The 25,176-nt window shown below is 38.1% G+C and overlaps 1 protein-coding gene across 3 annotated transcripts in view; it reads right to left on the bottom strand.

Annotated features, from left to right (window-relative positions):
* Window positions 1-25,176, bottom strand: part of SEC22A (SEC22 homolog A, vesicle trafficking protein) — a 79,443-nt gene that overhangs the window by 11,347 nt on the left and 42,920 nt on the right. For all 3 annotated transcript variants that reach the window (XM_030942104.1, XM_010370784.2, XM_030942108.1), the window contains 2 exons: window positions 23,526-23,641; window positions 9,829-9,894 (listed from right to left, as the gene is read on the bottom strand). In XM_030942104.1, the coding sequence (XP_030797964.1) occupies window positions 9,829-9,894; window positions 23,526-23,641 (182 nt within the window). The remainder of the gene's footprint in view (window positions 1-9,828; window positions 9,895-23,525; window positions 23,642-25,176) is intronic.

Genomic DNA, 25,176 nt, shown 5'->3' with positions numbered 1-25,176 from the left:
GACCAAAAACTACACGACAATCAAATGAAATGCATAATCCTGGATCGGGGAAATACAACCACAGAAAACATTTTGGAGACAACTGAAATAATCTGAATAGGAATCCTATATTAGATAACATTGTATCAATGTTAAATTCTTAGATGTGATATGAAGTCCTGGCTATGTAGAAAGATGTCTGTGTTCTCAGAAGATACATCATGAAGTATTTTAAGGTAAAAAATATCATGTCTGTATCTTACTTTAAAAACAACTGCTCAGGGACTTCTGTTTCTGGGAAGATGGAGCAGACACACTTTTCCCTATTTCTCCCACTAAGTACAAATAAAAACACTGGACATTATATGTAAAACAAGCATAACAAGACTGTACTGTGGAGGAAAAGCAGACAAATAAAGGATCTTGAGATCCAAGAATGACACAGTGGTAGGTCCTCTGAGTTTTCTTTTTTGCTTCATATATCCCAGACTTGGAGCTGAAGAAGCTGGCAACTAGAAACGCCAATGCATGCATATCAAAACAACCAACCAACAACAACAAAAAACCCTCAGTAACTCAGTAAGATCTTGCTCTCTCTGGTAAAATACTAGGAAAGAGGCACCTTAGCAAGACAGAAAACTTTTAAACGGTAACTATTATACTCTAGCCAAACATCACACAAAAAAACCCGTGACCAACCCATACCCACACCATCAAATGCTGAGAGCCTAGAACATTGTAAGCAGATGCTCTAACCCTTCAGCGTGGCTTCAGAGAAGGCAGGTAGAAGTCAGGACTTTCATTCTCACTAGATGGCAATGAATCCCTCCTCTACCCACTTATTGTGGTATCAGTGGAGAACACGTGGGACTCTGGACATCTATCTTCACTTGACAGTCATAAGATAATTCATTTCTCATCAGTAACAAGACGGTGGGATTCTCATCAGAAACCACAGAGGCCAGAAAAAAAGTAGAACATTTCTCAAGGGCTGAAAGAAAAAAATGCTGCCAAATTCAGAATTCTGTATTCAACAAAAATATCCTTCAGGAATAAAAGGAAAGTAAAAACATTTATCAGATGAAAGATTAAGATAATTTGTTGCTAGCAGATCTACCATAAAAGAATGGTTAGAGGAAGCTCTCTAAATAGAAAGAAAACTATAAGATGGAATCTTGAAATGTGGGGAAAGAAAAAAGGACATGGTATGCAAAAACATGGGTAAATACAATAGGCTTTCATTTTCCTCGAGTTTTCCAAATTATGTTTGATGGTTAAAACAAAAATCATTATAACACTGGCTACATGTGGTTCTAAATATATGTGGAGGAAATATCTGAGCCAATTATAAATAGGGGAGAGCAAAAACACATCTAGGGAGATAAGGTGTCTTGAACTAGTAAAATGTTGACACCAGAAGACCATAAAGAGTTAAGTATGTATTACATGATGCCTAGAGCAATCATTTAAAAAGATACACAAATAGATATACTAAAAAATACCACAGATAAACTGAAATGGAATTCTTTTAAAATGTTAAAGTAATCCACAGGAAAATAAAGAAAAAAAAAGAAAAATGAAAAAAACAAAACAAAAAATAAGCCCTAACATATCCATAATTACATTAACTATAAATGACTTAAGTACAGCAATGAAAAGACACAGATTGGCAGGGTGGATTAAAAAACATGAATCAACTCTGTGCTGTCTGTCAGAAACTCTCTTTAAATAACATAGGAAAGTAAAGGATGGAAAAGGATATATCACATAAACAGTAATCAAAAGAAAGCAAAAGTGTCTATATTGATACCAGATAAATATCAAAATATTTCCAAGCAAAGAAAATAACCAGGGACAGAGAGGAACATATATAATGATAAATGGGCCCATCCACCAAGAAGACACAGCAATCCTAAATGTGTACGAACAAAACAACATAGCTACAAAATACATGAAGCAATAGAACTGAAGTACAAAATGGAAAAATCTATAATCCAATACTCCTTTCTAGCCAACTGGTATAACACTAGACAGAAAATCAGCAAGAATATAGAACTTGACAATACCAAGCAACACGATCTAAACATTTACAGAACACACTCACCCAATAACAGCAGAATACACATTCTGTTCAAGTGGCTATGGAACATATTAACAAGACAGACTATACTTTGGGGCCATAAAAGAAACCTCAACAAATTTAAAAGAAGTGAAATCACACAATGTGTGTTCTCTGATCACAATGGAATCAAACTAGAAATCAGTAATGGTAAGATAACAAGAAAATCTTCAAACATTTAGAAGTGAAACGATGCAATTCTAAATAATCCACAGGTCAAAGAGGAAGTCTTAAGGAAATTTTAAAAATTATTAAGAGAAAATGAAAATAAAACATACCAAATTTATGGAATACAGCTAAAGAAGTGCTAAGATGGAAATCTTTAGGAATTAGTGCATACATTATAAAAAAGAAAATTCTCAAACCAATCATGTAAGCGCCTACTTCAAGAACCTAGAAAAAGAACAAAATAAATGCAAAGCAGGCATATGGAAGAAAATAGTAAAGATAAAAGCAGAAATCAATAAAATTGAAACCAGAAAAACAGCAAGAAAAAACAAAGAAACAAAGATCTGGCTCATGAAAAGATCAATAAAACTAACAAGACTGACAAAGAAAAAGAGAGAACATGCAAATTACCATTATCAGGAATGAAACAGGGGGTATCACTACAGACCCTGAAGACATCAAAAGGCCAATAAGAGAATACTGCAACCAACTCTAAACACATAAATTTGATAACTTAGATAACATGGACCATTTCCTCAAAAAACACAAACTACCATAAATTCACTCAACATGAAACATAATTTGAATAGTTCTATAACTACTAAGAAAATTTATGACGAGTTATACTGCTACAGTAATCAACACTATGTTGTGGTACTGGTGGAAGGATAGACCAAAAAATCAATGCAACAAAATACAGAACCCGGAAATAATCTCACACAAGTATGTCCAGCTGATTTTTTACGAAGGTGCAAAAGCAATTTAATGGAGGAAAAAAAATTGCCTTTGCCATAGATGGTGCTGGAACAATATAGACAAAGGAACCTTGGTTTAAGCTATCTAACTCTCACATCTCATACAAAAATTAACTCAAAATGGATCACAAATGTAAAATATAAAACTGTATTAAAGGTCTAGAAAAAACATAGTAGAGAAACTAAGGGTAGGCAAAGAGCTCTTAGACTTGACCACCACAAGCATGACCAATAAAAGGAAAAATTGATCAACTGAACTTTATCAAAATTAAAAACTTTTGTTCTGTGAAGAACCCTGTTAAGAGGATGAAAAGACAAGATACAGACTGATCTGAAACTATTTTTTTTTAAACATAGACTGGGAAAGGATATCTGCACACTTCCTTTCTGACAAAGGATTAGTATCTAGAATATACAGCTGTCCCTCAGTATCCATAGGTTTCAGGACCTCCCTCAGATATCAACATTTGTGGATGTTCAAGTCTCTGATATAAAATGGCACAATATTTGCATTTAACCCTTATGCACATCCTATTGTATACTTTAAATAATCTCTAGATTACTTATAATACCTAATACAATGTAAATGCTATTATACTATATTCTTTAGGGAATGACAAAAAATAAAAGTCTGTACATGTTTAGTATGGATGCAATATTTTTCCAAGTATTTTCAATTCATGGTTGGTTTAATCCACGAACGCAGAACCCACAAATATAAAGGGTCAATTGTATGAAAAACTCTAAGAAAAACAGTGAAAAAACAAATAATCCAATTAGAAAACAAGCAAGGCCAGGCACGGTGGCTCACGCCTATAATCCTAGCACTTTGGGAGGCCGAGGTGGGTGGATCACCTGAGGTTAGGAGTTCAAGACCAGCCTGGTCAACATGGTGAAATCCCATCTCTACAAAAAAAAAAACCAAAAAACAAAAAACAAAAATTAGCTGGGCATGATGGTGGGTGCCTGTAATCCTAGCTATTCAGGAAGCTAAGGCAGAAGAATCGCTTAAACCCGGGAGGCAGAGGTTGCAGTGAGCCAAGAGCATGCCATTGCACTTCAGCCTGGGTGACAGAGCGAGACTGTCTCAAAAAAAAAAAAAAAAAAAAAAAATCAAAACATGTAGACATTTCAACTGAAGATAGTATACAAATGAAAAACACATGAAACAATGTTTAGCATCATTAGCTAATGATGTTAAACAATGCAAGTTAAAACCACAATGAGCTATCTCCACACAAGAGTGGCTAAAATAAAAAATAGCGACAATACCAAATGTTGGTGAGGATGCAGAGAAACTAGATCACTCACACATTGCTGGAGGGAATGTAAAATGGTACAGTTACTCTGGAAAACAGTTTTTCAGTTTCTTAATAAAACTACCACATAACCTGGCAATTGTACTCCTAGGCATTTATCCCAAAGAAGTGAAGACTTATGTCCGCACAAAAACCTGCACATAAATGTCTATAGCAGCTTTATAATAGCCAACATTTTAAAACAACTCAGATATCCTTCAATAAGTAAATGAAGCTGGATGTTGTGGCTCACACCTGTAACCCTAGAGCTTTGTGGGGGCCGAGGTGGGAGGATTGCTTAAGGCCAGGAGTCCAAGACCAGCCTGGGCAACATCGCAAGACCCCATCTCTACAAAAATAAATTAGAGAATTAGCTGGGTGTGGTGGCACACACCTATAGTCCTATCTACTCAGGAGTTTGAGCCCAGTTCAAAGCTGCAGTAAGGCTATGATTACACTACTGCACTCTAGCCTAGGTGACAGAGCAAGACCCTGTCTTTAAAAAAACAAAAAGGAACAAATCATTGATACATATCATGGAATACTACTCAGCAATAAAAAGCAACAAATAATTGATTATGCAACAACTTGGCTCAATCTCCAGAGAATTATGCTGAGTAAAAAAAATGCCTATCTGGCTCATGTCTGTAATCCCAGCACTTTGGGAGGCTGAGGTGGGTGGATCACAAGGTCAGAAGTTCAAGACCAGCCTGACCAACATGGTGAAACCCCATCGCTACTAAAAATACAAAAATTAGCCAAGCATAGTGGCACATGCCTGTAATCCCAGCTACTCAGGATGCTGAGGCAGGAGAACTGCTTGAACCCAGGAGGCGGAGGTTGCAGTGAGCCAAGATTGTGCCACTGCACTCCAGCTTGGGTGACAGAGCAAGACTCCATCCCCCAAACAAATAAACAAATAAACAAACAACAACAACAACAAAATGCCTATCACAAAAGGTTACTGTTACGGACTAAATGTTTGTGTCTTCTCTAAATTCAAATGTTGAAGCCCTTAATCCTTAATGTGATGGTATTAGGAGCTGGGGCCTTTGGGAGGTAATTAGGTTTAGACAAAGTCATGAGGGCAGAGCCCCCATAATGGAATCAATGACCATGTAAAAGGAGGAAGAGCTTTCAGCACTTTCTCTGTGTGAGGATATACTAAGAAGGCAGCCTTCTGCAAGCCAGGAAAAGGGCCCTCAGCAAGAACGTGATCTGCCAGCATCTGGAATTTGGACTTCCCAGATTCCAGAACCATGAGAAAGAAACGTCTGTTGTTTAAGCCACCCAATCTATGGTATTTTCTTATAGCATTCTGAACTATGCCAGTTATATACTATATAATTCCAATTATATAATGTCCTTAAAATGAGAAAATTCTAGAAATGGAGAACTCGTTAGTAATTGCCAGAGATTAAGGAGGAGTTAGATTAAGGAAGTGGATATGGCTATAAAAAGGCACCATGAGGGATCCCTGTGGGGAAAGGAATGTTCTGTATCTTGACTATATCAGTATCAATACTCTGGTTGTGATACTGTTTTACATAGTTTTGCAAGATGGTAACATTGGGGGAAACCAGGTAAACAGTACATAAGATCTCTCTTGCAACGCCATGTAAATCTGCAATCATCCCAAAATAAAAAGTTTAATTAGAAAAACTTTACCCATACATATATGTCTGAAACTTACTTTATAAATAACAACAGAAGCTCCTTGGCTTATGATAGGGTCACATCCTGATATAGTCATTATAAGCTGAAAATATCCTAAGTTAAAAATGTATTTAATACAATTAACCTACCAAACATCATAGCTTAGCCTAGCTTACCTTAAACACGCTCAAAACTTTGGCCTACAGTTGAGCAAAATCATCTAATACAAAGTCTGTTTTATTAAAATATGTTCATTGTCTCCTATAATTTATTGAATAGTGTGCTGAAACCAGTATGGTCATGTGAGTACCTGAAACATAGCTTCTACTGAATGCATATCACTTTTGCATCATTATAAAGTTAAAAAAGTTCCAAGTCGGGCATGGTCTGTTTATACACGCCATGCGCACACACATATAAAGAGGGAGTGAGATGAAGGTGTTGCAAGATGTTAACAACTGATGACTCTAAGTATACTGGTTTTTCAACTTTTCGGTAAGTTTCAAGTTTTCAAAGTAAAACACTGAGGGAACAGGAATAGTCTCTAGTTTCTTCACTGATCCTTTGCTCTATGTGAAATGTTCCATATCAAGATTAATCCTATCAGGCTGAGCTTCGGGCTTCCATAAGCACCTGCATCCTGATGAAAAAGGTGACAAACAATGTAGGCTTTTCAGATCTGATCTAAAGAGGATTTAAAAATATCCTGACAACTGAAGACAGAGCATGTTATATGGTAAAACATAATTACTTAAGTCTTACTGTGGGGGGGAAAAACAGCATTATTATCACCCTGCTCATATTTAGAAAGCAGCAAGTTTCATGCCTTTCAATGTGAAGGAAATTAGTTTTCTTCTTTTCTTTTTCAAAACATGAATTTATTTAATTTTCTCAAGTAAAAGAACACCTGAGTGATACCACTCTACCATGAGGCAACTCTCAGAACTACGTGAGGCTGTTCTGGCAAATGTAACAGAGGTGTGCATATCTATAGCCTGGTAGTCAAGTGCTCTGAAGTCACAGAGATCTGGGTTCAAGTCACTAACAAGCTATAAGAACTGTCTATACCTCAGTGAGGAGGATATAATGGTATATCCTCCTTTTTGTGAGGATTTAATGGTACAATGAATATAAAATGCTTAACACAAAATAAGAGCTCAATACATTCTGCCATTATTACTAAGAATTTACAATTACTTAAGACAAAGCAACCAAAACTTGTATTTTATAAGAATGATTATTCATAAAATTATATTAAAGCTAATACCTCAGTTTTAGATAAAAATCAAATGAGATCATGTGTATAGTTATAAAATTGAGTTTATTACATTATAAAAATTATGCAAATTAGGAATTTTGCCTAGAGACAGTATGATATAGTAGACAGAACACAATACTCAAAATCAGAGACCCAGAGTTAAGTCCTGACTCTACTGCTTTCTGACTATGTGATCTCAGAACAGTACTAAAACTGCCTCAGTTTTCTCACTTTAAAAAATGAGATATTAGCCAGGCGCAGTGGCTCACGCCTGTAATCCCAGCAGTTTTTGGGAGGTGGAGGCGGGCAAATCATGAGGTCAGGAGACCGAGACCATCTTGGCTAACATGGTGAAACTCCATCTCTACTAAAAATATAAAATATTAGCTGGGCATGGTGGCGGGCACCTGTAGTCCCAGCTACTCGCGAGGCTAAGGCAGGAGAATGGTGTGAACCCGGGAGGCAGAGCTTGCAGTGAGCCAAGATTGCGGCACTGCACTCCAGCCTGGGCAACACAGCAAGACTCTGTCTCAAAAAAAAAAAAAAAAAAGAAAAGAAAAGAGATACTATTTTTTTGTGACAGGATAGAAATTAAAATAGAAAATACAAGAGGCCGGGCATGGTGGCTCACGCCTGTAATCCCAGCACTTTGGGAGGCCGAGGCGGGTGGATCTTGAGGTCAGGAGATCAAGACCATCCTGGCTAACACGGTGAAACCCCGTCTCTACTAAAAATACAAAAAAAAAAAAAAAAATAGCTGGGCGTGGTGATGGGCGCCTGTAGTCCCAGCTACTTGGGAGGCCGATGCAGGAGAATGGCCTGAACCCGGGAGGTGGAGCTTGCAGTGAGCCGAGATTGCACCACTGCACTCCAGCCTGGGTGACATAGCAAGACTCCGTCTCAGAAAAAAAAAAAAAGAAAAGAAAAAATATATACAAGAATATTTCATAAAATTAAAGCACTATGTGACATTAACAAATGTAAGTTTTCACATTTCCTGCATGAAATGTCATTCATCATTATTAAATGTCAGATTTGACAGAAAATTTCTGAAGATAATATAAGTGGTTAAGAAAATCAAGCAATTTTTTGACTGGGCGCGGTGGCTCATGCCTATAATCCTAGCACTTTGGGAGGCCAAGGAGGGCAGATCATGAGGTCAGGATATCGAGACCATCCTGGCTAACATGGTGAAATCCCATCTCTACTAAAAATCGAAAAAACTAGCTGGGCGTGGTGGCAGGTGCCTGTAGTCCTGGCTACTCGGGAGGGTGAGGCAGGAGAATGGTGTGAACCCGGGAGGCAGAGCTTGCAGTGAGCCAAGACTGCGCCACTGCACTCCAGATTTCGTTTCAAAAAAAAAAACAAGCAGTTTTAAAAAATGGGGCCACTGGAACTAAAATGTCTACCGTCTTTACGTAAAAGTCAAATACATATATTCAAAATATGTCCCTAAAGACGTCCACTGAACTTTAGGTAGTCTTATATTTGCAGTTCTGACTCTTAACATTAATTTTTTTTTTATTCAAGCTACAAAAATGTGTAATTTATAAAAAAAGTTAGGTCAAAATGCCTTGCTTGCTGTAACATGTTTTAACAAAGACATTCTTGCATTTGGGTAACCGGTAACTTCCTTTCCTACAAATGTGTGCCTCCTCTGGCCTTGGAAATGTGACTATCAGTCTCCACGTCACTCAGGTGCAAAATCTCTTCCCTCCTTAAGTTTCATAGTCTTCAAGTCCCAGTGAGTCTTCCTTCTCAATGTCTATTTTTTTCTATCCTCACTGCCATTACGATATGTTAGCTTGCATTACTTTCTACCTGTAGTAATAATTTCAAACCATTTCCTTGCTTCCAGTCTCTCTGCTCTTATAGTCCATTCTATTCATTACTGCTAAATTGAATCCGAAAATCCTGCTTTTGCTGTGCCACTCTCTATTCAAAAACTTCCCCCCAAATACAAAATCCTCAGCCTAGAGTATAAGCAGAACCTGGAAGCTGAATGATCAAACACCAGAAAATCTGGTAGTCTTCCTTTTTTTTTTTTTTGAGATGTAGTCTTGCCCCGTTGCCCAGACTGGAGTGCAGTGGCGTGATCTCGGCTCACTGCAACCTCTACCTCCTGGGTTCAAGCAATTCTCCTGTCTCAGCCTCCCAAGTAGCTGGGACTACAGGCATCCATCACCACGCCTGGCTAATTTTTGTACTTTTAGTAGAGGCAAGGTTTTACCATGTCGGCCAGCTGGCCTTGAACTCCTGACCTCAAGTGATCCGCCCAGCTCAGCCTCCCAAACTACTGGGATTACAGGCATGAGTCACCACACCCAGCCTAGGAGTGGTCTTTACTACCACAGGCAGATGACATACCACCACTGAAGCCTCAGCACACAAAAAAGGTTAACATCAGGTTCACTGGGATCTATGTCCACTCAAAATGGAGATGTAAGTCACAAAGTTAAAACAGGCTCAAATTAAAAGAGAAGCAAAGAACTCAGAGTTTTAATAATTTATTTAAAATGCACAATCAATTGTTAGAATTGATACCTGAAATAAACAATAATGGAAAGTGTTTCTTTAAAATGGAAGAAAACCTACCTGGTAAAGGCAGGCTGCTGTTCCAAGGAAAAATGCAATGATGTAATTAAAATCATCACCATCACTCTGCAAAAGCAAAATAAAAGATTATTTTTGTTTCTGGTGGGAGCCCATTTCCAGAAACAATCCATCAAGATAGGCTATAACAATGTTTACACACAGTCAAAATTGTTACACACTGGTATATAAAAATTCTCAAGAGTCCTAAAATGAAAACATAAAGCACATTCTAAGGCCTAAAGAGTGTGAGGTAGAGGTACAAGTGTTCCTCTACATTTTGGCCACCCCCATCAATTCCATTCCACTCAAAAAAGGAAAACCACTGGGGAAAAGTTCTGACATACTATTAAAAGCCTCTCATCCTACTACTAAAAAAATCACGTACAAATGTACAACGCCCCAGTGGCTGACAAAGTTACTCTGGCTCACTAGGGTCATGACTTGACTCAAATACTGACAAACTTTACTACTAGTAAGTATATCACCGAATTGTCCAATAAAGTAATTTGATACGATTTTCTAAAAAACTTTGAAAACTGAAAAGCTACTATCCACTAGAGTGTGCTAAATCCCAATGAGAAAAATTAAGACTAATCAGTCTTGCATGCTATGCTTGAAAAACAGCCACCCAGAGGAAAAACAGATACCTCATGCAGACAATGTCTCTGAAAACTAATGGAGACAGGTAACAACTCATGCTTTCCTATTCCTTTCTGGTTCTTCTTAAATATCTACATTATCAACTTCTTTCAATGTTTTTATACAGCAAAACATAAAGTCCGGACAGGAGCATCACATTTTTTTTTTTCTTCCAGGCAGGAGCATTAATTTGGCCCTTTTCTTATATTAGAGAGAAAAAAATCTCTTTATACAATGAAAATTTCTACAAGACACAGAAGAGTATCTCATTATCATTTCTTCATAAAATAGTATAAAGGGAAAATTCCTTTTGCACTGGTTATTGGGCAACAGAACTGACTGTAAGGCAGAGGAAAGCTGGCTTATCCTAGTGAGAAGATCTTAAAATAGGAACCACTCATCTGTCTGGGATGCTCAGGCCTGCTGCACCCCAGAGACAAGGAAGGTCAACACGAAACCTTTCCAGTGTAATAATTCTAAAACCTTACATAAGTTCTGCTTATTTTTTCTTTAGTCCTTTAGTTTTTAAATGACCTTTTTTCTGATTATAAAAGTTCATGTTCATTGTAAAGAATCTGGAAAATACAGCCTATACAAAAAAGAAATTAATATAACCTATAAATGCTACAACTCTGGGAAAATTACTTCTAACCTTTTCATGTATTTCCTTCCAGTCTTTTCTGTGTATGTAGACACACTTTAAAAAAATAGATGGATACTTTCTTATACTACTTTTTAGTACTTCACATTACATCATAAACACTTTCCCAAGACAGTAAATATTCCTCAACCACACAATTTGTAATGATTATATAACCTTTAATTGTGGGGATATACCATAATTTATTGTCCTACAATTGGATATTGTATTTTTTCTCTAAATTTAGACTTTCTAACTCTCTTAATCACCCCTTTTCTCTTTCTCCTTTCCTTCATTTTTTTTTTTTTTTTTAATTTATGAGATGGAGTATTGCTCTGTCACCCAGGCTGGAGTGCAGTGGCGTGATCTTGGCTCACTGCAACCTCCGCCTCCCAGGTTCAAGTGATTCTCCTGCCTCAGACTCCCAAGTAGTTGGGACTACAGGGGCGTGCCACCATGCTTGGCTAAGTTTTTTTTGTATTTTTAGTAGAGATGGGGTTTCACTGTGTTAGCCAGGATGGTCTCGATCTCCTGACCTTGTGATCTGCCTGCCTCAGCCTCCGAAAGTGCTGAGACTACAGGCGTGAACCAACACGCCCAGCCTTTGTTTATTTTGAGACTGAGTCTCGTTCTATCACCCAGGCTAGAGTGCAGTGGCACGATCTCGGCTCACTGCAACCTCTGCTTCCCACATTCACACAATTCTCCTGCTTCAGCCTCCCAAGTATCTGGGATTACAGGCACCCACCACTATGCCTGGCCAATTTTTGTATTTTTTAGTAGAGTGCAGGGTTTCACCATGTTGACCAGGCTGGTCTTGAACTCCTGACCTCAAGTGATCTGCCTGCCTCGGCCCCCGAAAATGTTGGGATTACAGGCGTGAGCCACTGCATCTAGCCTTAAATGCCTTTAAAACACTTAGGAGCATATTTCTACAGTCAGTCAGACTTGGGTTCGAATCTTTACTTACAATCTGGGGCAGCTACTTAACTTTAATTTCTTCTTTTGAAAACTAAAGGTTGTAGAGATTAAGTGAAATAACATTTGCAAATACAAAATACAAAGAAAAGTAACTGGTACACAGTAAATACTCAGAAACATTCACTAACTCCTCTCTCCCTGGGGTTACTGTCTGCGTCATTTGAAAAATCTTTAATTGATAAAGAGAAGACTGCCTATTAGCATATTCTTCCATTTAATAAATATTTATTAAGCATTTACAAGCCAGGTACTTTGTTACTATCCCTAGTACAGAAAAGAGTTAAGTCCGGCCAGCACAGTGGCTCAAGCCTGTAATCCCAGCACTTTGGGAGGCTGAGGCGGGCGGATCACGAGGTCAGGAGATGGAAACCATCCTGGCTAACACGGTGAAACCCCATCTCTACTAAAAATACAAAAAAATTAGCTGGGCATGGTGGCAGGTGCCTGTAGTCCCAGCTACTCAGGGAGGCTGAGGCAGGAGAATGACATGAACCCGGGAGATGGAGCTTGCAGTGAGCCAAGGTTGCGCCACTGCACTCCAGCCTGGGTGACAGAGCGAGACTCTGTCTCAAAAAAAAAAAAAGAAAAGAGTTAAGTCCACATCAACTTAAGGAGGTCACTCTAATTAAGAAGGCAGATACATAAATCAATAATTACCATCCAAAGTAATAACTGATGGCACAGGTGTGTGTAGAGGATACTTAAGGGAGCCCAATGGAGACACATCTAATTCTGCATAGAGAAAAAAGAAAGGCCAGGGAAGGCTTCCTAAAGGGAGTAAAGCTTAAAGGCTGGGTCTTAAAGGCTGGTCTTAAAGGCTGAACCAGGTAGACAAGGTAGGAAGAGAATCAAAGGCAAAGGAATTAACGTGTACTGTGTCAAAGAGGGAGGAGATTAAGATGACTCAGAGGCTTCTGGTTTAGGCAACGCTTGAATGATACCATGCACTAAGTTGAGCGTATAGGAAGAAAAGTAATTCAAGAGCAGAAAATATTGAGCTCACTGTGGACATGCTATTCTGGAGTTGCTAGTGGGACATCCAAATAATTATATTTAGCAGATATTTCAGTCTGCTTCAGGAAAGAGTTTGATCCAGAGATCTAACTTGGCAGTCTTCTATTTTAATAGTAGTTAGTTAAATGAAAGGCCTATGATAATCAAGTAAAAATCTCAATTCTTGATTAGCTCCTAGATTAGAGAGAGGAACAAAACACTATATAGAACATTCTGGGGGCAACTGTGGAAATCTGAATACAGATTTTCTATTAGGTAATACTATACCAATGTTAAATTTCTTTGGTGTGATTAAGAGGATTATGATTACGTAAAAGAATATCTTAGCCCTTAAGACATACATATTGAATTCAATTTTGGAATAAACTGAGATGATACCTACAATGTTAACTTTCAAATGACTCAGTAAAAAAAAAAAAAAAAAAGAAAGGAGGAAAATGGTAGGTAGGTATATGGGGTGGATGTTAATTCTACTGTTCTTTAAACTTTTCTATAAGTTTGAATTATTTCAAAATAAGATGTTATGTGGTGCAGGGAAAGGAAAACACAAATATTTAATACAAAGTCAAGCAGCCACTAAAAAGAATAGAATAGGTCTCTGTGTACTGTGAAATAATCTCCTATATATTTTTAGACTTAAAAAGACGCAAGTTAGTATTGAGTATGCTATCATTTCTATAAAAACTTTTTAAAGAATTGCATAAGTAAATACATAAATACCTATATACTAGCATATGCACATAATCTCCCTAGAAGGATGACTCTGAGGAAGAAAATTGGGAGAGAATTACTTTTCCGTAAAAATATCAACTCTTACAGGCTTTGAAATTTTTCAAGTGCATATTTTACTGCATGTGTGTGTGTGTTTATGTATATATATGTGTATTTTTTCAAAAAGGCCATTATGAAAGTAACCAAGAAGAAGGCATGGAGTTGGAAGAATACAAAGCCAACGACAGAATACTGGAGAATGCCACTATATAAAGGACAGGTGGAGGAAGAAAGTCTATCAAATAAACTGAGGAATAGGAAGAGAAACAAGGAAACAAAACAAAACAAAATGGGAGAAAAGGGTTTCATAAAAATGAACGGATAAGAGATTTGTCAAGAAGAAAAATGTAAACACATTAAACTATTAACAGTGATTTGTGTCTATGTTTCCTGAAATAAAATTTACTTTTTGAAATTAAACAAGGAAATGTTTAAAAGGAAGAACATAATGATAGATGAGGCAGAGAGGGTACATAAGATAAGACTCTAAAGAGTAGCTGCTGTATTTGGCAATTGAAAGGACACTGGTGAGCTTAATGGTGGATATCTAAGAGAATTACAGGAGTAGAAAAGTCATCATAGTAGACTAAGAAATAGAGGGCAAAGGAACAAGACAACAAACATATTCTACTCTCTCAAAAAATTAGAAGAGAGCATATGTAAAGAGGCTTTTTTGGTTTTGTTATTTTTTTTTGTTTTTTAAAGAACAGCAGGGCTGAGGGAAACAAGCCAGTAGGGAAGTGCAGATGAAACATAGGTGAAGGAATAGCCAGAGGTTGGAAGGTGGGCAGAGGACAGGAACAGGGACAAAAGTGGGAGTGGATAGTGGTGGGGAAACAGAGACAGGGAGGAAGGCAGAGGACGGGAAGAAGAGGGCAGAGGTAAGGAGTTCCAATACAAATCTTTATGAATGTCACTATTCACCTTTAGGGGATACTAGAGTACCAATGTATTGCTCTGAAAAGAAATAAAGTAAATTTTCTTTTATAAAGATGAGGATGGGGCCAGGGGCAGTGGCTCATGCTATAATCTTAGCACTTTGGGAGGCCAAGATGGGAGAACTGTTTGAGGCCAGGAGTTTAAGACCAACCTGGCGAATATAGCGAGACCCTGTCTCTTTAAGAAAAAAAAAGATGAGGATGAAGGTCAACAAAAGCCTCATATAGTAGCCACACAATGTATTAGGAGGATACTATTAAAATGTTTATAATAATTAGGGAACATTTACTTTTTAATAGTAAGTGAAAAAAAGGACATAATGGATATATGTACCTATATGAAAATTTGGGGATAATTTTTATTTTATTCTTTATACATTTCACCCAATTCTTTTTTATGTTATTTTTATTTTATTTACTTATAACTTTTTTATTTTCTTTCTCCATTTTTTAATGTTATTTAATCTTTATTATCTTCTATTTCACGGCACTGTCCTGTATGATCCCCTAATTCTTTAACAATGAATTAGCATATAATCAGAAAAAATACTTTTATTTCTTTTGAATGAAAGTAGACACCACATCTTAGCAGAGACATGTCACTAAATAAATGAAAAAGTTCTGTTAAGTATTAGCAGGGACATAATTTGTTTTCTTTTTTTTTGAGATGGAGTCTTGCTCTGTCGCCCAAGCTGGAGTGCAATGGCGTGATCTTCGGCTCACTACAACCTCCGCCTCTCGGGTTCAAGCAATTCTCCTGGCTCAGCCTCCCAAGTAACTGGGATTACAGGCCCCTGCCACCGCGCCCAGTTAATTTTTATATTTTTAGTAGAGATGGGGTTTCACCATATTGGCCAGGCTGGTCTCGAACTCCTGACCTCGCGATCCACCTGCCTCGGCCTCCCAAAGTGCTGGGATTACAAGCGTGAGCCACCGTGCCTGGCCAGCAGGGACATAATTTCTTTAAAAGGTATTAACAAGTCTATAGGAAAGAAGATAATAAATAAAAGCAAGTTGATGACTTCTGCTTTGTAGAAGCTTTTACAAAGAATTTTAGAATCCGAGAAATCTTAGACTGTCTTCCTAAGACCTAAGAAATGGTCCCTGGGCTTATGTAGTCTAAAACTTTCATTTTGCAGAATTGCAAGATGAGATACAAGAAGGTAAAATAACCTATGTAGGGTCACAAAGTTAGTTACTGGCAGATGGGACCCAGGTATTTTAACTTCCAGGCCAGAATTTCTACTGAGATATCAGAAGATTCCATTTGTTTTCTAATGTACCATATGCAAATTACTTTCAGGTTGGTATTAGCCTAATTAATGTAATCATTTCAAGGTTGATCCTTAAAGAAATACATGTAATATAAGCCAATATCATAAAAGTTTATGCTTTCATAAGGTATCAATTCACAAGAAACTTATTACCATCTCTAAACTCAGCAAAGTTAGGAAGTGAAAATACTCTAATTTATATATTACTGTGGACACCAAAATAAACTTATGAACTTAAAAATACTGTATCTGCCCAGGCGCGGTGGCCCAAGCCTGTAATCCCAGCACTTTGGGAGGCCGAGACGGGTGGATCACGAGGTCAGGAGATCGAGACCATCCTGGCTAACACGGTGAAACCCCGTCTCTACTAAAAAATACAAAAAACTAGCCGGGCGAGGTGGCGGGCGCCTGTAGTCCCAGCTACTCGGGAGGCTGAGGCAGAATAGCGTAAACCCGGGAGGCGGAGCTTGCAGTGAGCTGAGATCCGGCCCCTGCACTCCAGCCTGGGAGACAGAGCGAGACTCCGTCTCAAAAAAACAAACAAACAAACAAACAAAAAAACAACAAAAAAAAACTATATCCATCCTAAGCCTCCCCAGTCTAAACTTAGATACTAAGAAGAACTTCAGTGCTACATATTTGAATAAATCCCTTGCTATCACCCTATGAGGCAGTTAATAATCTGGAAGAAACAAACTTGTGCTGAATCTTCAAACACCACTAATAATATATAAGAATGTTGATTCATGTGGGTCCTCAAATTTAAATGAGCCTCAAGATACTAGAGATAAATGTAGCAGCCATTTCTAGCATTCAAAAAGAGTGTTTAGAATTCATGGCTTTAAAAAAGTAAGCTTTAATGTCTATATATTACTCACACTCAGGAAATACATGACATATTTTCAGTCAGATCTAAAATTATAATTCCCAAATAAGTCCTTTGCTCTTAAATCAAGTATCAGAGAAGCAGTAAGCCCACTCAATCTCGGGTACTGCCCTTCCCCCTCCCCTATCACCATTGTGATACGAGTAACACCACTGTAGGTAACTTCAAAATAGATAAAACTTTAAGTCCTGAGTCCTGGGATTTACACTCAAGTCTTCAGAGCAGACCACCTCAGAAAGTTCTACCTTTACTAACCAAAAATTATCTAGAGTGACATTTGAGATTATTCCTAATGAAAACGTAATGATCAACCAGAAAGAAGGCTAAGAGTATGTCTTAAGACTAATGGCTTTAGTGAAGATAAAAAGGATCTTTTATCCAATATAAGTTGTGAACAAGGATAAAACAGACTTCAATAAGGGAAAATTAAAAGTAAGAGACCTCTGGTTCCCAATTTTGTATGTATTTTCTTTCAGGTTAAGTCGCGCTAAGGATGTACTTGGAAAATTACTCTAGTTTGCACTCCTGAACCTATCCGGTTTAAAGCTCTTAAGTTTATCATTGTATCCATTTACATTCTGACATTTCATTTTCTCCTTTTGTTCACTTATCATCCATTCCATCTTTTAGGACACAGAATCTTTACAAGGCAGATAATTCTAACACTAATATAGTGCTCCTTCATTTATCTTCACAGCGGGAAAAGGAAAGGAAAAATATTTCCAAACACCCGTCACTTACCACAACATCGTACTCAATGCAGATATAAAGTCTTCAATAACTGGAACAATGGGAGTTTCTACTTTTGGTCAAGTGGATTTGCAAAGGTACTGATTTTCATTTAGGTGAGAGGATCAGAATTTGCTTGAAAATCTTTTAAAACTACCTATGAGTGACAAACTACTTGTGGACTACACTATCCCCAACTTTGTATTCTGTTGTTTCCTTGCTCCTCTGAGAATCACTCTCAGGAACCTCAACTACTAAATGAGCGTATGTGGAATACTTCAGGTGGGTTATGGCTGAACAGACTTTAAATGCTAAGGGAACACAGAGGCAGGTACCAATGTCCTCATTTTCCAGATAGCTAAGAATCCCATATGAACCAATTCACAGTTCCCTGAATCAGGTAAGTAAGAAATGTTAGAGTAATTTAGTCTAACACAAAAGAAAGGATTCTGTATCCACCATCAGAAACATACAAGCCTATACACAGAGTTCCCAAATTATAAACGACCTACTAATAAAGACCACTCTAACCTTTTCCCCATTCATAATTTATACCCCATGCTTCTTTCACACTCCACCACCATAGTTGTGACGAACTGTTTTAAATAAAAAACAACAACAACAAAAATCTCTTTAAGTTTCTAGGGAAACTGAAATCTAACATGGGGCAGGAAGAAGTTGCAATGCCCTGCAAAATGTTCAGGCTCCCCCACAAACATATTTACCTTTACTTTGCTTGAAATGTTTGTTGCTTAAAAATCTACTAATTAAGTTAACAAGAGTTGTCTTTTTTTTCTGCTTACATAACAGGTGCTAATAAATATTATTTAAAATGTGAAATATTCATGATTCAAAAATTAAAAATAATATATAAAAGATACATATAAATATATACCAGCAAAAGTCTCATTCCCACCAATTTTCCATCTGTCCAGTTCCCAACATGTTTATTAGTCTCTTATCTTTCTCCAGTTTCCTTATGCAAACTAAAATATATTGTTGTTCCACCAAGCTATCCTAGGTGAGGAGACTTGGGCTGAGCTGGCAGGGACTGGTCGGTGCTAGGCCAGAGGACCTGGTATGGCTGTCTCTCACTGGCTTTCTCAAAATGGCCATTGTTCTGAGAGGGCATAAATTTGTACATGTAACCTTGAAACATGAATTCCTGATTTCAGGCTCCATTATGGTGGGAACTCTAATATCCTCACCTGGCCTGTGTGCAGGGGAAGGCTCAGTCCCTCCACAGGAAGAGAAGGCCCAATCCACTGCTTCCTAAGAATGGGCTGGGCAAAACAGGTTCTACTGTAACTGCCAAGTGGAGCAACACCTAACTAAAGAATATCAAAGCCCAGAGGGAGAACATTCCTCCCTTTCCAGTTTTCCTCCAATTTCTTCTTCTTTTTTTTTTTCTTTTTAATTGAGACAGAGTCTCACTTTGTCATCAGGCTGAGTGCAGTGGCGTGATCTCAGCTCACTGCAACTTCGCCTTCCACGTTCAAGCAATTCTCCTGCCTCAGCCTCCCAAATAGCTGGGACTATAGGCGCGCGCCACCAGACCCAGCTAATTTTTGTATTTTCAGTAGAGATGGGGTTTCACCATGTTGGCCAGGATGGTTTCAATCTCTTGACCTTGTGATCCACCTGCCTCAGCCTCCCAAAGTGCTGGGATTATAGGGGTGAGCCACTGCGCCCGGCCCCTCCAACTTCTTATTATGGAGAAAGTCTATGCTTTAATGATAGATTTTTAAAATAGACTTTTTAAGAGCAGTTTTAGGTCTACAGAAAATTAAGCAGAGAGTTCCACATATTTTTCTTCTCTCCTCTGCCCCTGATTTCTGACAAAGAGCTCCTAAAACCCTTGTAAATAAAGATGCTAGGAGACTCGTTTCCATATCTGATCTTTTTTGTTTTGTTTCTTATATTTGGTCATTGACCCTGGTGTTGACACAGGGTCCTTTGTAATTTCTTGAGTGATAAGAACATGTGAGGCTGGACAAGGTGGCTCACACCTGTAATCCCAGCACTTTGGGAGGTCAAGGCAGGTGGATCACTGGAGGTCAGGAGTTCGAGACCAGCCTGACCAACATGGTGAAACCCCATCTCTACTAAAAATACAAAATCAGCCGGGCATGGTGCTGCACATCTGTAATCCCAGTTACTCAGGAGGCTGAGGCAGGAGAATCGCTTGAACCTGGGAGGCAGAGGCTGCAGTGAGCCGAGATCGTGCCATTGCCCTCCAGCCTGGGCAACAGGACTAGACTCCATCTCCATTCATTCATTCATTCATATATATTATACACACACACACACAAACACACACACACACACACACACACACACACACACACAGCATCTGACACAGAACTCCTAAATTCCTTGGAATTTCCCAGGTAATAGGAACATCTTTTATTCTAATCAGGTAATTCTTGGTGGGATCCTAGATGGGGGCTGGTTACCACAAAGACCAAGCCATGATTAGAAGCTAATAACTTTAAGTCCTACCCCCACCCTCTGGGGAGGGGAGAGAAACTAGAGATTGAATTAATAATCAATCATGCCTACATGAAGAACCCTCCATAAAAATCCCAAAAGATGGGGTTCACAGAACTTCTGGGTGGGTACCATGTGCCAGGAAGGTGACAAGCCCCAACTCCATGAGGATAGAAGTTCCTGTGCTCAGGACTCTTTCAGACCTTCCCCTATGTACCTCTTCATGGCTATTCACCTTTATTCTTTGTAATTTCCTTTATAATAAACCAGTAAACATATTTCCCTGAGTTCTGTGAACCACTCTAGTAGATTACTGAATCCAAGGAGGGGGTTGTGGGAACTTCCAATTGGTGACAACCTGAACTTGCAACTAGCATCTGAGGTGGGAGCATTCTCGTGGGACTGAACTCTTTACCTGTGATGTCTGGGTTAACTCCAGGCAGATAGTATCAAAAGTGATGCGAATTAAGGGACACCTAGCGGGTACTGGGGAATTTGTTGATATGAGAAAACCTCCCACACATCTCGTGTCAAAAATGAAGTTCTGGAAGTATTGAGATTCATGAGAGTACAGAAGCAAACAGTCTGTTTTTCCCTATACACCAGGTGCTTGCTTTTCCACATGAACTTTAGAATCACTATTAATATCCATAAAATAACTTGTTGAAATTTTGATTGGGATTGTACTGAATCCACAGGCCAAGTTGGGAAGAAATGACACCTAAACAATATTGAGTCTCCCTGTTTATAAATATGGAATATCTCTCCATTTATTTAGATCTTTGATTTATTTGATCAGAGTTTTATCATTTTTCTCATAAAGATCTTGTACATACATTGTTAGATTTATTCTGAAGTGTCTCTTTTTGTTTGGTGTCACTATACATGGTATTGTATTTTTAATTTCAAATTTTAATTCTTTGTAGGTACATAGGAAAGCAATTGAGTTTTGTCTATTAACTTCATATCCTGCAGTCTTGCTATAATTACTTATTAATTCCAGGCTTTGGTTATTGTTGTTGATTTAGGGCATATTCTACATAGAAAAAGAATCAACAATATTCTACATAGTCATGTCATCTGTGAACAAAGACAGCTTTATTTTTCCCTTCCTAATCTTTATATCTTTTATTTCCTATTTTCATCTTATTGCATCAACTAGAACTTCCAGTATGACATTGGACAGAGTGGTAAGTAGGGACATCCTTGCCCTATTCCTAGTCTTAGGGGGAAGCATCAGTTTGTCACCATTAAAGATGATGTTAGCTGTAGGTTCTTTCAATAGATGCTGTTTACCAAATTGAGGATGTTTCCCTCTATTCCTAGTTTGCTCCAAGATTTTATGATGTATGGGGTTTGGATTTTGTCAAATGCTTTTTCTGTACCTACTGATATGATCAGGTGATTTTTCTTCTTTAGCCTGTTGATGTGATGGATTAATTGGCTTCTAAGAGTGACTAGCCCTGCATACCTGGGATAAATTCTACTTGGTTGTGGTGTTATTTTTGCACATTGTTGGATACAATTTGATAGTATTTTGTTGGGGATTTTCTATCTATATTCATGGTCTGTAAAGTCGTCTTTTTAAAATGTATAATAGGCTGAGAAATCTCAGAGCTGTCAGTCAGTTACACTTAAGTGGTAATTAATCAGATTATTGTTCTTCCGAAACCTAAAACTCTATCAATTGCAATGGGCCAGAGACATTACTGATCAGAGGGAAGACAAGGAACAATAAAGAAACAAGGTAGGCTTTAGTCCGTTGCAGTATCTCAAAAGCATAAAAGCTGTAATTTATACTACTTTCCTCAGTTTTTAAGTTTTAAATCAGAGGAGAAAAAAAGAAATCAGCCCAAGAGAAGGGATATAATATCTGAGTGGCTGAAATAAATTATTGTTCCCTTAAACTGGTTTTGTGAAATACAATAGCCTTGTCTGAATTTTAACTTAAAGGTAATGTAGTCTAAGCCCCAGGTTCCATAACTTGTATACTGTTTTATAAGTCAAAGATAGTGAGGCTCTGCGGTGGTCAATATTTTCTCTACCCAAGCCCAAGCCTGCTTCGCCAACAACTCTTCACACCCCTATACTACTGTTATTTCTACTATGTTGAGTACAAAAAGAAAAAAAAAGAGTATCTTATTTATAAGCTTTTTCTATCAGCAATCTCCAAATTGCCTTTGTTTCTTCTTTTTGTTAGGTAATCTAAACAGCTGAAAACCAAACTCCTTCTGCTGGAATAAATCTGATCTGGCATGTGGATAGGAAATAGGCCAAGGGAAGGCAGCCGGCTGTCCTGTGCCTAAAAGGGGAGAGGAGCTTTAACCTGCGGGCAAAGGGTGTTTGGAAGAGGAATGAGGAAGTCATAACATATCCTTTAGGAACAAGCTCTGCTGCTGAAACCTGTGATGTCATCTGCTGTTGGCTTTACATGGCTAAATAGATGCAGAAAGATACCCTCTGAGGGTTCCCCAAAGTAACAGCAATTTAAAAACAGAATATAAAGTATGCTGAGTGGATTTTTACAAATGGTATTCTGTACTTAATGCTGAGCAACGAAAGAGGACTGATTCATAATGTGGGAGTGTCAAGAGTCCTTCAGAGTAAGTGAATAGAAATACAGGAAAGGAAAGCTGTGCAGTCTCAAATGTGCTAAACTTGAAGAAAATTTCAAAAAGTTTACAAAAAGTGTAAGAGAAAAAATTAGTATATTCTGATAGCTATAGTTTCTGAAAAGAACTCCACTTGAAAATGAAATAGCTAGAAATATCTGAATAAATTTGTGGTTTTCCAGGAAGCTCAAGTTTTAAGAAACCACTAACAAAAAAAGAAAAAGGAGCAGATGAACTAAGTAGTGAATACGCAGAAGTGGAACAAACACAGCCCACGTGTGCTCTCTTCATTCTTCCACTGCTGTCTGTCTGGTCAGATCTTCCAGGGCCTGCTCAACTCTCCTCCACAAAACCTTCCTTCTCTAATCCTGATTATACTGACCTCTCCCCCTTCCCAACTCTGTGTATTTGGCAATTACTTCCTTGCCTCCCCAGTTCAACTTTCAGTTATGAGACTGCAAGGCCTATGTCACACACATCTTGGGGTCCCCAGAGTGCCTATAGTGCCTGCTAAAGAGCAGATGATAAATAAACATGTGACGATGGAATCAAAGAAGCCAACAGTGCTTTTAGAAGAAAGGAGGCTAAAGCAGCTATAAAAAAAAACACAGATTTTGAGCTTGCACTGTAAATTATACTAATACCCAATCCAATTCAAATCAATTATGTAACAAGTAGAATGAACAGGGACAGTCACCTGAAATTGCAAAAATAGCACAGTACCTGCAGGAGACTTTCTATAGCATGAAAGCCTCGAATTAAATTCAGAGCTCCACATAAAAGACTAAGGATGAATCCTACAATCCCTGACAGAGTTGCTGGTTCCAGTCGCTGGTGAGCTGGAAAATAAAATAAATAGTTAGAAAGGAACACCAATACCTCACAAAGATGAACTTAGGTAAAACAGAAATTCACTGCTCAACTTAAATGGGTCAAACAGATACTTCACAGAATTATTTAACAACATATATTCACAATTAAATACTGTTATAAAATGAAAAATGCTTGACAACATAAAAGCTTCATTTCCCTAAAAAGTTAACTTTTCTTTTTTTTTTTTTTTTGAGACAGGGTCACGATCACAGCCCCTTACAAGCCTCAAACTCCAGGACTCACACGACCCTCGTGCCTCAGATTCCTGACTCTCTATGATTACAGACATGTGCCTCCGTGCCTGGCTAATTTTTTCTTTTTTTTATTATTATACTTTAAGTTCTAGGTTACATGTGCACAACATGCAGGTTACATATGCATACATGTGCCATGTTGGTATGCTGCACCCATTAACTTGTCATTTACATTAGGTATATCTCCTAACGCTATCCCTCCCCCCTCCCCACAATAGGACCCGGTGTGTGATGTTCCCCTTCCTGTGTCCAAGTGATCTCATTGTTCAATTCCCACCTATGAGTGAGAACATGCGGTATTTGGTTTTCTGTTCTTGTGATAGTTTGCTGAGAATGATGGTTTCCAGCTGCATCCATGTCCCTAAAAAGGACACAAAGTCATCCTTTTTTTATGACTGCATAGTATTCCATGGTGTATATGTGCCACATTTTCTTAATCCAGTCTGTCACTGATGGACATTTGGGTTGATTCCAAGTCTTTGCTATTGTGAATAGTGCCACAATAAACATACGTGTGCATGTGTCTATTTTTGTAGAGACAGGGCCTCACTATGTTGCCCAGACTGGTCTTCAACTCCCAGCCTCACGTGATCCTCTGGCCTTGGCCTCCCAAAGTGCTGGTATTACAGGCATGAGACACTGCATCTGGCCTTTCTCTACATTTTTAACAAAGACACGTAACTTGCATTTGGGATAGACAGTGCTAAGGAATGCTCACAACTGGCAGCAAATCATTTAGAAAAAACTTTACTGCATAAATATGTCTACTATTTGCAAGTAGGTGCAACTATTTGTAAAGGTGACTTTGCTTGGAAATTCATTGAATAATCCTACTTTTGCTGAAAATGCTTAGGAAACATTTTTAAGTACAAACATAGCTTACTTTTAAAGAAAACTTTCCCTTATCTGGGTTCTAGGGCTATATCACTGGATATGTGTGAAAGCTCATATATAATCAGCAATCTGAACTCCAAAACAGAATAAAGTCTTATAGCTATGAAGTTCCTGGTCCTCTGAATAACACTGGAAGGTAAAAATGATAAAACACCAGCTGAAGAAGTGACCATTTTATTTTCATAAATACATTCCGTTATCTTCCAGGGCTTCTGCAGCATAAGAGTTATACAATAGCTTCCCTTCGTCATCATCTTACGCCTAATAGAATTAACAATAGGGTCTACATGAAAACACAAAACTAAATACATAATCATCTAGACCTCAAACGGGAGACAGAGGGAAAGAGAAGA

Source organism: Rhinopithecus roxellana, chromosome 1, assembly GCF_007565055.1.
Source record: "Rhinopithecus roxellana isolate Shanxi Qingling chromosome 1, ASM756505v1, whole genome shotgun sequence".
NCBI lineage: Eukaryota > Metazoa > Chordata > Mammalia > Primates > Cercopithecidae > Rhinopithecus > Rhinopithecus roxellana.
Note: the sequence above shows the minus strand (reverse complement) of the source record. Positions and strands in the feature narration are given on the sequence as shown.